At 34.3% G+C, this 14,438-nt stretch overlaps 1 protein-coding gene across 2 annotated transcripts in view; it reads left to right on the forward strand.

Annotated features, from left to right (window-relative positions):
• arid3c (AT rich interactive domain 3C (BRIGHT-like)) overlaps positions 1-14,438 on the forward strand; it is a 176,424-nt gene that overhangs the window by 126,510 nt on the left and 35,476 nt on the right. For both annotated transcript variants that reach the window (XM_069187159.1, XM_069187158.1), the window contains one exon: positions 7,301-7,373. In XM_069187159.1, the coding sequence (XP_069043260.1) occupies positions 7,301-7,373 (73 nt within the window). The remainder of the gene's footprint in view (positions 1-7,300; positions 7,374-14,438) is intronic.

Genomic DNA, 14,438 nt, shown 5'->3' on the forward strand with positions numbered 1-14,438 from the left:
CAGTCAGTGTAAGCAACATTTTAATACAAATGTCTTCAGCCTATGTTTTATATGGATAGAATAATATTAGCATAACGTTTTGAAGATGTGGGTATTTTGACCAGTTTTCCCAATCAATTCTTTTTTCTTTTTTCATAAAATGTGATTGCAGGGATAACAAATCTTGCTACAAAAGGGAAAAGACTTTTGAAAATGTAAGTGTTTTACAGTATAGTCATGATCATTCATAATGTAGCTGGTGTGGTTGTGTTGTTTATGTAATACACAATAATTCTCTTCTATTCTTCCATCAGACAATAGTGAATAGTAAGTTATTTCTCACTGGCACTTGTGTTTCTTCATAGTGCACGACTCTTTCTAGGATAAAATTGGTGAATAGCAGAAGGTCACCATGGCCACAGGTAGCGATTAGTATCCCTCACTCACTTATATGAAAAATGCTGAGACTGTGAAGAGCTCCCTCTACTGAGTATTGGCTGTGACAGTTTCATGCATTCAGTTTACTTTAATTTCATGCAGCATTTTATATGTTGCCCTTTCACAGGCTATTTTCATCAAAATAAAGTAAAGTTGGCTATTGAAACAGTAAAAAAAACAGTGGTCACTACGGGTGAGGCAGAGGCTGACTCAAGAGTTTTGTAGTTACCAAATGATTAGTTTTCTGGATTCTTGGAATTTTGCCTCCAAACATGTATTCGATACATGAATACATGTATTGTATTCAGGTATATTAATGAAAGAGAGTCCTTCCTATGTGATTTTGTTTTTGTGGTGATTTCGTTGTTTAGAACCGAGACATGTAACATATGCATGTACTTACTGTAAGTACTACTTATTTTACCTTCCAGAGTTATATTGTGGTGTGACGTCAGGTCGAGTAAACCTGAAAATAGTCTGAGTGGCAGAGAGAGAGATACCATAGCAGGAAGAAAAGGAAATGGTTGAAGTTGCTTGAGTGCACTGACCCCTGACTGCCAAGAGTTACTGTCTCAGGAAGTCAGTGCCTCTGCAAATTTAACACCACTGAAGTCCTGTAGTAAACACCTGTCCCAAGCTTCACCACCTCCCTTAGCCCATCTCATCTCCATTTCACTACCTGCTTCATGTCCTAAAGCACAAAGTTAAAAACTGCTGTTAAGCTCAATTGTCTTAATATGAAACAGAAATCTACCTTAAATAAGTTTTTGCTTTTCTTCTTACTTGATTTTAACTCCACTGGCGTAGCATTAGGCTATATGTTCTCATTAACAGAAAAGTGATACAACAATACAACAATATGATATTGTAACTATAACTGATCATTTTTTTCTTCATTAGCTGCGGGACATATATTTCTATTGTTGTTTTAGTTGACATTTACCTGTAGTTAGTAACCAATCTATTAACTCATATTGTTAATTAAACAATTAATTCATATTGCTAATGAATTAATCAATAGTTAATTCAATTCAATACATCAGTTTAATTTTCTGCAGCTTTCATATTTCTCTTGTATTATGTTTTTTGCCAGTGTTGAAGCATAAAACAAACACGTGATGAATACAGTATCTCTGTAAATATTTAATGACACTAGTGGTCGATGGGGCTAAGGTATTATGACTGACGTGGACTGAGACTCCTAATTACATTTTCTTCACAATTCAGGCTACCTGAGAGGTCATGATAGAAAGTATGTTTCAAGGTGTCATGCGTCCTTTTTAGAACATGCCAATGCTGTGCATTACCAGTATTAAAAAAATAACTTATCATGCATTCAGGAAATCTACATTTACATCACAGAGAAGGAGTCTGAAATATGTTGCCTTCAATTAGTTTTTCTCAGAATTTCTTTTTCCCCTTTGCTGAAAATCAGGCTCTGCTTGAAAATCAGGTTAAAGCCTACAAAACACAAGGGAACAGAGGGGTTGTTCACAATACTTATTGTCAAGATGAACTGCGAGCTTTGGACAAAATAGGCTTGCCTTCAAAGATCTCAGTGATACTGTAACTTGTACATTTCCTGCTTTTGGTGTAGACAAGTCAAAAATAAAAATATACAATTAATTATTTTGTAAAAATGATTAATGCGCTTTACTTTGCTGTGGTGCATGTCTGACATGTAAAACAGTAAGCTACAGGGAATTAGCTCAAACCATAGAGGCCTAGAAACAGCTAAAGTTTGGGTTAAATGAGACCTCTGACCAGTACTCTGCCGTGGCCTGGGTCTCTAAGAGTGAGGGTTGAGGATTCAATTAATCAAAATGCACATTGCTGTAATGAGGGGCAATTGCAAACATAACAACAATACTTTGATTTGAAACAGTATTGTCCTCCTGATACAGAGTATTTATGATTATTTGAGCAGAGCAAACCAGCAGTATGTAGGCTGGAGTCATTTTCAGAAGTGTGGTACAGTATTGCATGGTGAAAAAGTGCAGCATAACTGTGATAGTTTAGTAAGAGTGAACATATTTGGGGATTGATATTTTATTGCAGTATGTACATTTTGTTTTAACTTCCACATAACCAATTTTCTAACCTTTAGTATTATTTTCACAAACTGAAAATTGGATTTCAATGGTTTAACATGGAAGGTTTCCAGAAGTCACAACCTTGTATTAAATGGTTAAACAGTGTAGCAATTGGTTTTTGTTAATGATTACAATACGATTATAATCACATGTGGTATATGGATGTTATCATAGAATAATTTCTGCTTTTAAGCTGAAACAGTACAGAAGTGATTTTGTTCCCCTTTTATATGAATTGTGCTTACATTTACATTGTGAAAATATACTGAATCAAGTGTTATTTTAGTTATATATTCTGTGCAGACCTTCAGTGATCTATTAGAGCTTTCAGTAGAACTGTCATCTATCAAGTAAAGTGCTACACTAATTGAGGTGCTTTCTTTAAGTGTTCCTTAAAATTACAGTTTCTTATTAAATGTAAAATTCTGAAATACAACTCAGGTGTTAAAAAATATTATTTTTGCTTCCAGTGAGTGACCTGTTTGTGCTGTTGTAGAGCAGTTTATTTCCAGGTCATGATTTTTGAGAGTCCTGCTGTTTTCAACTATAGTAAATGCATTCGCCTACCGACTTTTCCATGTCTTCTCGTTCTAAAGCTACTCTGGTATCGAACTGCTTCGGTTCTTAGAGATTGATGGCAGCTAATATACTCCTAAATGTTCAGTTATTATCTCTGGGGCCTCATTTCTCGTGCCCTGCAGTTTCCAAAGGTCATCCCCTTTTTTCCTGTATTGATCAGAAGGCCTGTTTACATGGCTGGTGACTTATTGGAACTGAGCTGAGAGTAACATATTTCCATCAAAGAGTGAAGTTCTCAGCCAGCAGCTCATCGTAAAAGGCACAGTGACTCCATGTCAGAGTGCATTTTTGTCTGATTGAGAACCTGCCATGTGGAAAGGTTGAAAAACACATAATAGTTATTCCAATAAGAATTGTGTCACATATTAGGAAAAACTGGTGTATTTTAATTTTCTCAAATTTAATTGTCTCCAAATACAATTATAATTAAAACGACATTTTCTTTATCTGTTGTTATACCCATGTCAACGCTTTATTATCATTAGAAGATTGTTACACATTTAAAACAACTGTATTTTCAGAGAACAATGATTTACATACCAGGACTGAATTTTAATATTTAATTAAACAATATGTTTGGTAGAGAACATACCATCCTTTTTTCAATTGGATTAAACCTTTTTATTTTTTTTGCAGATCTCACAAGAGACAATTTCGGCAAAAATTGAGTTTTTAATGGCATAGTAGCTGTATTTGGTGCTTGAAAAACCGTTTTGTATTGGAGGATCAGAAACAATAAGTTTAGTTCACTTGTTGGACGTTTAGTTCTGTAACATCCAATCCAAATTTCATTTTTTTTTTCATGTGTCAACATTTAGCTGTATAACTACCCAAAATAACTGATGTTTGTAATGTAAATGTCAGCGTGGGATGTTTGCATGACAAAACCTATTTCTAAAGTAGGAAACTGTGGCTTCTGCATAAGGTTGTGCCATAAATGTTTCCTGTATTGTTCTCATGAAACTGATTCATCTTGCACGAAAGATGATGGACATCAGAATAATCTCTAAAATAAAAAAAAATCTACTTTAGCATGAAATGAAACAAGTTCCTCCCCCCCGGGAATTAAACAACATGCACATATTATCGTGAAAGTGGTTCTTCAGCTGTGATTCTTATATTTGTAAGAAAGAAAACAATAAAATGTTTCCTAAATTATTTTATTCAAATTTTAATTCATACAGTACCTGTCTCCATGCCTGAAACCTGAATTATCAGGCCTTTCTAATTTTCATTAGTGACACATTTGCTAATCCAGCTGGTATTTTCTTTTCCTGCAGTTCTGGCATCACTCTATACTGTCGTGAGAGAGCACTGTGGTGTTAGGAAAAGACTGCCCTGATTTCTATCCATTGCTGCTGGGCACTGTTCCTATTGCACTTGAAAAGTGCTCATCTACTGAATTGTTTATCTATTAGCTTAACCTTTTGGAAAAACAGAGCAACTTCACTCTCCTGGTTAGTAAGTGTGCTAGAATGGTGCTGTGCTATGAAATAATCTATTTTTTTTAATCAAAATTGAAATCTAAAGACAAATCTAAACAACAATTATCAAAAATAAATATTCTTTCTACAAAGCATAAATGCAAGCAGGGCATTGTGCTTGTAATATATATATATATCCTGATGTTTTTAAGAAATGTGGTTTCACTACAGTATGCTTGGTAGAGGATGTTCTTTTAAGCTCCATTTATTGGAAGGTTATGATGCCTTACAGTAGGTTACAAAAGCATCTGAAGTTACCACTTGTGCTGAATGTTTTAGAATTTAAACCAATTTTACTAGTTTTTCTACTTTAGCTCTGAAAAATGTATCAGTTTTTGTATAAGCAGTAGAACACTTGCAGAAGAAAGCATGTTTTTTCTCCTTGTTCTACTTACAGAACAACAAAGTAGTGATGAGTAATGATGCAGTTATATTTAATTATATGATTAGATGGCCTTTAGTATTGACATTTTCAGTTCTATTAAAGAATTGTGTGTGAATGAGACGGTTTCATCACCTAAATAAATGTGACTGCATTAATTTCTTTTCTGACTTTAGGTAATGAATGGGTTTAAATATGTGAATAAATGTGTCTGAGGTGTCAGGGATCTTTCACATTTTTTTACGTTTTCAGAAATGTGTAGATACAGTACCTGTACATATAACATGCATCAAATTAAAAATGATCAGGGAAAAAATGTTTAAAATGTTCAGGACATGTAGTTTAAATTTTACACTTATATTTCAAATTATTTGAATTTGGAACTAAATACATAAAAAACAACTAAATGTTTTTCTACTAAAAAGTAGAAAGAAGAAACACAGCTTTTCAGCTGTTGAGCTTTTTGCACATTTCAGTAGCCTTCATGTTGTTTCTTTTTTTCTGCTTTTCAGTGTGGGATTAAACCTCTACTTTGTCCTGTGCAGCCAATACATACTGACACAGGTCCTCATTCAACTTAAAAAAACACTTTGTTACATTTAGCAACTGTGGTGGATTCTTAATTAAAGAGCTAATAATGGAATTGCAGGAAATGGGAATATTTCATGCTCAAATGTCACATTTTACTACAATTATTTCACATTCAGATACAGTAGGGCAGGTTAGCCTTTTTTTCCAGGGAGTAAATTGTTAAACACACTTTGAACAAATCTACCAGAAAAAACACACAAACCCCAGCAATATACTGTAAGAGAGGGCAATACAGCCTTGTATTATAGTTGTGACATGACTTTTACATCAGTCTTTGTGGTATGTTTGCTGTAATAAAAATATTACGTCCATCATGTGTGCAGAGAATTGAAGTTATTTAATAAGACATTATTTTAAGTGTGATAGAGTTCTCTACCAAGTACTATTGTAGAGATTGTACTATCTAAACAACATTTACAAGCAGTCGTCATTACAAGTAATACTATAAAGCCTTTCTTTTTTATTTCATTGTGAAGTCAGGACTGAGTGGAAATTACTTTATTGATTTAATAAGAAAACAAATTGTGGGTTAACAAAAGTGAATAAGGAAAAGCTCTTTGTGTAGTACATAAAAAGTAGGAATGTATTGAACAATAAAAATCTTTTTAAGGCACATACTATACTCTGTATGCTTTTAAACAGTACATTGTATGAGGCAATTCATTAAAAGATTAAAAAGTATGTGTTATATGTTTTTAAACATAAATCACAAAAGCCCCTAAATTGGTTAATCTAGTCAAAAGAATTTAAAATTATTTATAAATACGATAGCAAAATGAATAATTGCAGTGTTTCAGCATTAAATCTACATGGGTCCAATTGCACTGCAAAGTTATGAAATTTAAATTAACTGCAATCGTTTATCAAGACTAGCACAATGGACATCTTTTTAAGAGCCATGCAAATATGAAGATTTTAACTTTTATTTACCCTTTTATTGTAATGGTTCTTTCTTTTATCTTTAACTAGCTTCTTAGTGTGAAAGCGTTTTAAAAAAATGGTTTTCATTTAATTTAGGTTTCACAATACAGTTTGGAAAGGGAATCAAAATATGCCAGTTGATGGCATTCTGGGTCATTCTTATCAAAACCAAAAATTCAAATGTTCAAATGTTCGGTCAGCTATACCTGATACTGATATTTTCAGCTGAGAATCTTTCTTCAGTATTTGTTTTTCTACAATACATTATTGTATGACACTGGTAATCAACCTTTATGTTATTGTTAAATCATTTAGAGCATCAAATGAATACCTTAAATTATTTAAGTGCTTTTAGTATAATGTTTTTTTTTAAATAATAAAGGATTTATTAATTTCACAAATGCTATAAAAGAAAAAGTGCTAGCTCTTATTTTGAAACCCTAACCCTAACCCTAAAGTAATTTAGATTTAGAAACACAAACACATTTAATTAATTACAAAAAACACAGATATTTACAATATCAATCAAGCTCCCTTAGATTTCCTTTAAAAGCACAGTAGTTGTTCCAGGCTTAAAAGTCCCAATAATAAAGGAATGGGATTCACCATACATTCACAATACAATTACAGAAATAAGAACAATAAAAACTCCAAAAAACTTTTTGATTGTTAAACCACATGCTTTTCAGGCGCTGTGCATACAGTACATGTTCTGTTAAGTCATTTTTGTCCCTAGGTCTAATTATTAAGAGAGGAATCCTCCTTTTTCAAAACTCTTATAATGCGATAGGATAAGACCCCGAGTAACTCAGATTTCTCTTTTTTTCTTTCAGTTATATGAGCTGGATGATGATGAAAAGAGGAAAGAGTTTTTGGATGATCTCTTCAGTTTTATGCAGAAGAGAGGTGAGTGTTTCTCTAGTGGAGTCTTCTCTTTGGCTCTTGTGACCTGAGAACAAAGTGCTTTATAAAGTTAGCTGACATGTTCAAACACCCACATTGTGAAAATAGGATAGCATGTCCCTTTTGGCAAAGGCTGTACGCCCAAGAGGTTTCTACACTGTCTCAGTGCGACTGTCATTTGTGTGTAGTAACTCACATGCATGGAAGAATATGCTACACAATTTAACATATTCGGGGTCCACTGTCAGTCTCCATGAAAATGTATTTCCTGCAGTTACATTGTATAGCACATCTGTTTCATGATGCTGTTGCTTGAACAGGCCATCTGATTTTATAATCCCTGGAAAACAACAGTCTGTCCACACATCCCTCTTGAAGCATGTTAAGCAAGTCATCTTCAGATGTAAGATTCAACCTTGTAGTGTGTTCACAGTACTTTAATATCCATGTCTTTTGTCTGACATTCTATCGTTCAGATTGTTCTTTTATTTAGGTTTTAACACAAAAAATTGCACATGCTCATTTATAACACTTCTTTCCAATGTTTTCTGTATATATGTATTTAATTTTTAAATAAGTTTAAATATTTATTTAAAAGAGTAGTGTTTGAGAAAACAGTGGTGTGTTTTAAGCAAAATGTACTAAATTTGGTTAGTACAGCTGGAGTATCAGATAGACATAGAGCCTTTGAAACACATTGGTATTGCAAGCATAGTTGCAACTTTTAATAGATACATTTCAGGCCCTTAACAATGGGTGAGTGAGGCTTTATGTTTTTGAAAGGTTCAAGCCCCTGGATGGCTGCTGTGATATCTCTTGTTCTGTTTCCTGCAGAAAGCGTTTGCTTGTTGTTTAAGGAGAGGGGGTCTTGTACCATGGTGGCAAAGCTTCTCCTGATATTATCTGAAAGCAGATCTGGTGTTTGTTTTATAATTGCTTGAAAGTTCTGTGAAAACAGCTCTGGAAGGCAGTCCTCAGATTAGAGAGGAAAGCAACATCCTGGAATTATGTTTCCCTGGCAAAATGTAATCAATTTCCAGCTTTATTGAGCATTGGGCAGGATAATCTATACATTTCCCACAGAAAGATGCCTTTTGTGTGAGGTATGGTTACTTTATTAGGGAAATGGAGTGGATTGGACTCCTTGCATAATATAAGGAAATGTGTTGCATGCCAGTAAAACACAAGACACAATGATGAGGCTATTTTGAGAGAACAGAATTTATGTGGATTAAACCCAACAAAGTTCTTGTCATGGTTTTTAGTCCTGTTTTCTCAATTGGCATAATATGAGAGTAAAAACTCACAGCTGCATGCCAGCGAATTGCATCTTCATATTCACTTAACCCACATATCAACTGTTGATTCACAGGCCGTTACCTTCCCAATGCAAGTTTAACAACTGAGTCCTGAGAGTAACCATAAATTAAAATAACCATAAATTACAATAACCATAAAAGCACATAACTCATTAGCTTTCTCTATCAGTGGCAGACATTTTCAGTTGTGGCTGTATACAGTATACATGTATTTTATGTTTGACAAAAAAAAGAAGATCTTTTTACAAGTTATATTGTCATGTACATATTTATTAACATAGATCCATCACACTTCCTCACTTTGCCATTGAACCAAATGAAGTATGTTTAAAGTGAGCTCTACGCACTGCAGTAAATGTAAAACATTGAGTAGAGTCTCAGCCAGAGCAGCAATGGGTCCCTTGGTCTAGGCCATTGAACTGGATACATTCAACAAGCTTAAGATGATCTCCTGTTGGCATTTTGACTTTGGGATTTTTATCCTGATATTTATGAAACAATACTATAATTCTAAGAAAACATGAATGCCCCGCTGAAATGCAGCAATAAACTTAACTTTCAAGACAGTGCTACTCAACCTTTTCCATCCCTTAGCGCACTTACAATACATAAATATAAAATGTTTAGGATACACTGCCCCTTCCCCCAAACAAACACATCACAGGCCTCAGCATATTATTATTGATACTATAAACCCAAATGAGTTTGTCTAAAAGTGCATAGTCAGCTTACCCAGTCAGGCATTGTTGATGGTGAACAAGTGTTTTTCATCTGTTTTCCATTTTTAATTTTTTATGCCCATCCATCCATTTTCTAACTGCTTAATCCAGTACAGGATCACAGGGGAGCTGGAACCTTTCTTTCCAAGCAACATGGGAAAGGCAGGATACACCCTGGATGGGACACCAGTCCGTCACAGACACACCCCCACAAAAGGTCCAGTGTTCCCAGAAGCCAATGAATTTACTAGCATGTCTTTGTACTGTGGGAGGAATCCAGAGCACTGAGAGGAAACCCACACAAACATGGGGAAAACATACAAAATTTTGGGATTGAACCTAGGGCCCCAGAGATGCAAACAATGTGCCATCATGTCTCTTTTTTATGGCTGTTAAACGTAAAAAATATCACTTGCACCACATGCAATTCGCCTGTATACAGTCTTAGAGCCTCGGTATCATGTGTCAACACGTACCTCGCAATATGACACTTTGATACAAACTATACTTCATTCATCAATCAAAGAAGGTTTGTCAGTTGAGCAGTGCTGTACTGCTAAAGTCATACCATTATAACTTATTACATTTAATATCATTTTAAAACTGACACATTGCAGCCGTCACACTTCTGAAGAAGACTCCAGACCTGTTGTGGTATTTATTTCTTCTTTTTACATTTCACTGCAAAGCTATTAAAAGCCCAGATGTGATTGTGTTTGAATGATAGGAGCAGTTGGAGGTGGACAAGATAGATTTGTTTGAAAAATTATAGTTATGATTTTTCTGGCATTTCAAAAATGTGGCTAAACAAGGAAAATAAGAAAGAGATGAATTTGACACGTTTAAATAAAAACAGTTCAGGAAAAACAAGACTGACGGTGGGAGAAGTAGCATTATACAGTATGTTAAAGAAAATCTAAAAGGTGAGAGCCAACACTGGGTTACCGCTCTTGGATTCTTCAGTATGTCAGCAACACGTGGCTTTCTCACTCAGCTTGCCATGTCTTAATAGATGTGTCAAGAAGGGTACTGCAGTAAATAAAATACATTTTGCATGTGCGTGTTTGTGTCTGTCTCTGCCCTGCAGTAGACCAATGTCCCACCCCTTGCTTGCCGGGATAGGCTCCTGCTCCCCCACAACCTTGAATTGAATGAATAGTTAGAAAATGGATGGACGGATAATTAAGAAAGACTACTTCTATTACAACCATTATTGCAATGGAGATATGGAGAGCTTACTCTCACAGAGAGAAAATAATGAGCATTGCTTGATATATGAATGTCCATTCAGAGCTTATACAGTATATGATGTGCTTTTTTTTTTAGTTGGAATGTACATACATTCATAAAATAAAGAATTATCATTTTCTTGCTTTTTGAAGCCAAAAAATGTTTAGTAACTGTATGTAAACTAGAATGCAGCATTATAATAAGTGACAAATGAAAGTCAGCAAAAAGTTTTAATCCTGAAGATGTCTGATTACAATCGGAATGTACAACTGTATTTGTCTTAATGAGATTATTATTATTATTATTATTATTATCATGATTATCATTATTACAGTTTCAGTACCCTGTCTGACCTTAGATGTAGGGAGACTATGTACTGGCAACATAGGCAGTCCTTATGTGTTCCTTATGTGTGCAGCTAGTGGTAGTAGATCTAAGCAGCTAGTGGAAACAAGGAATTGTTGTCAATCAAGGGTACATACTTCCTTAACATTTCTCTGCCATCTCCTGTCATTCTATTCCTTGATCTATCTAATTCTGAACATGTTTTATGTTTGTTGCCCAGTGGATACTTTCAAAGTATTGGAACCTGTTAATGCTGAGGGATTTTGACATTGCTCATATCCATCCACATCTCTCTGTAAACAAAATCTTATCCAACTTTGCTTATTGTAGTGCAGTAATTGCACTTGTAATTGTTTACATTGCTCAAGGTCTTTGACCATCTTATCTCCATAGCATTTGTGTAGTTTTTGAAAATAGTGGGAGGGCATGATTTCAAATGTACATATGTTGATAAGCCCAAGTGATTGATTTATTAGAAAACCATATATTTCAATGTGCACAGATTGTTTTACCTCAAAACTTGTAAAAGCTCAAATAATTATGTCTGTGAGAGAATAATAAACCTTATTATCTCAGATTTGGTTATAGTTGATGTTTGGCAGTTTACACAATATGCATTTTCGTGTTACCGTAACACATTATCTTATGTTATCTTATGTATATACAGTATAATTTAACTAAAACACTGCCTTGTGTTTTTGAAAGTCCCCAAGTGCTTTTGCCTTTAAAGTACATACATAAATTAAGTTTTTTGTTTTACTCTAATTCACAATGTTGTTTTTTAAATCATTTTCAACTAACAAACATCTTCTATGAACTTTTAGCATTTAAAATAATTAAAAAAAACTTTAATCAAAACTATAGATTGCTTTTTCTATATAACTATGACAATTAGTTACTAAGTAGATATATGCAATATTTTTTTAAAATGGAGAGCTACCGTATGTGAGAATTTAATCACATGGCATTTTTACCAGCTTTGGTTGATGCTGTTGTAGTCCTCAATTGTAAGCACAGCTGTATCAAAAATATATGCTATGCTATGCTGATATGAAGAAGTCTGAACACAAAAATGTGTTCCTTCCTGAAATGTTATTCCTGAGTTTGCCAATAAAAATGCCTATCCAGGTATTTTAGTCATCATGGTTCGTGGTTGAAATAGTCACTTAAATTCCTTTGAATTCCTGCTATCATAAGGCTTTAATAATTCTGATTTATAGACTGCTAAAGTCAGGACTGTATAAAGAGAAACATTTGGTCCTCTCACTCAAAAGTTACCTTGCAAGTACATCTTGTAAAATTATCGACGACAGGAATTTGGTAGTGTTTTATGGTCTACAATGATGTTGTGCCTAAAACTGTTAATGTGTGGTGAGTCACTGCTATGGGGTGTTTGGATGTGTTAGAATAAAAAATATGTAACAATTTGCATACACTTTCCATAACACTATCCGTCTATCCTATTGGTTGTATAATTGATATGCTGAACAACATTACATTTTCAGATTTAGAGCAAAGTCTCTTATAACTTTAGGGTAATTATAGCATTCAATTAAATCATTTAATTTGTGTCCTGAAATTTGTGTACTGAAGAACACTAAAGGCAAAGACAGTGTTAAAATAAAAGTTACTAGATTTGTAATATGATTTTTGAAAAGCAACAGGGTATTGTTTGTTGTACAGTGTGATGATATTGATTATTTCTTAGCTATATAAATTTGAACATGTTGTTATTGCATGCCTTTGATTGGACATTATCTTTGTTTCAGTTATTTTTTTTAGAAAAGGTTATGTGATACTTGCCATGTAAGAATGTCAAAGCTGCACAAGTGAGCAAAGACAAGATTATAGAAACTATACAAAGTATAGTATGTCATTTGAAAACCTTTTGGCCCAAACTTGTACACACACGCAAATTTGGCCTATAACCACTCCTAATCCTGGATGCATTTCTGACATTGTAGAGCAGGTCTTTAAGGGTATATAAACAGAACTATGGCTTCCCACTTGACCACCCACAGTGATACTTATTTGTGGATTGTTATCAATTGAAAACTCATTTCTTAAAGTGTCTGAGGTTTTCTATGCCTTTTATCAATGGGAGTCCAGGTCATGCAATCATAATGCAACTAAATGGAAGAATTTAACCTTTTAACAGCTGTATTTATCCTCCTGTACATAAAAAACTGACTTTTTGTCTTAAGTTAACCTGATTATTGATGTATTCAGGTATTAATCAAGGCTAGAAATGAACATTTCTGGCATGGAAGCAAATGTTTGCTATTGCTTTTGAAATCTGGTAGTTGATAGCATTTTCCTAAGCAAAAAGTCACAATGTTCATGCAGTTCAATGAGGAAATTGGAACTAACATTGAAACTGTTGGGTGTGTCATCACAACGATATATGCAAGCATTTCATTTAAAGCAATAGTTTTATGTTAAGTACCCCCACAGTCACTGACGTCAATTGCAAAGTTTTATTTTTAAATATTTGATCGCTAAGACAAAGTTTGTTCCCTCCACTGTGAACTACAACTTAAAAATTGTTGAATTGAAATTAATATTTTTATCACAACTTGAATACCTGAATACGTTTATAGGCTGAAGGACAGCAAACACCACAAAGAAAAATTAAAAACTAAAATTTGTTGATTGCTTAAGTGTTTATTCCCTTTCTGTGACACAGCTAAATTAGTTTAGATGCATAAAACTGCCTTTATAAGTAATACAATTAGTTGAGTGGACTCTGTTTGCCATAATAGTGAAATTCAGAAATATTCCTGTCTCTATAAGAGTAAAGCTTCAAGCAAAGCTTTTATAGCAAGGCTAAATGCAATGCATCGTGTCTGGTACCAACCCAACACAGCACATCACATAGTCAACACCATCCCTACTATTAAGCATGATGTTGGCAGCATTTTGTAATGAGGCCTCTTCTGATCAGCAGCAATTGGAAAGCTTGTCAAGACTGAGGGGAAAGGGAATGGAGCAAAGAACATACAAATCTGCTTCAGTCTGCTAAAGGTCTAAAACTGGGATGGAAATTCAGATTTGAGCAGGACAGTATCTCAGAGCACTTGGCTTAACAAGCTGAGGTTGAATGTCCTTGAGTGGCTTTGAAACCCAATAGAAAATCTGTTGCAAGAATTTGATGCCCTTCAACAATCCCCAACCAGCAAGAAAAAAGATCATCTTGCTGACAATGAGAATAGAGGAAAATAATAATATAGTAGGAAACTACAAGACAGATGAGAAAAATAACAGAAGGATAATAACAGAATAGGACATTGTAGCATGTAGCAGCCAGTCCAAAGTACAGTTTAATAATGACACCGGGGTTAACTCCCCTACTCTTTTGAAAAAGTGCCACAGGATCTGCAGTGAGTAAGCAGCCAGGACCTTAGTTTAACATGCCATCGAATAGTTGGCATGTCCTGCAGTAGTGTCCCCGGTTC

Source organism: Lepisosteus oculatus, chromosome 3, assembly GCF_040954835.1.
Source record: "Lepisosteus oculatus isolate fLepOcu1 chromosome 3, fLepOcu1.hap2, whole genome shotgun sequence".
Taxonomy (NCBI): domain Eukaryota; kingdom Metazoa; phylum Chordata; class Actinopteri; order Semionotiformes; family Lepisosteidae; genus Lepisosteus; species Lepisosteus oculatus.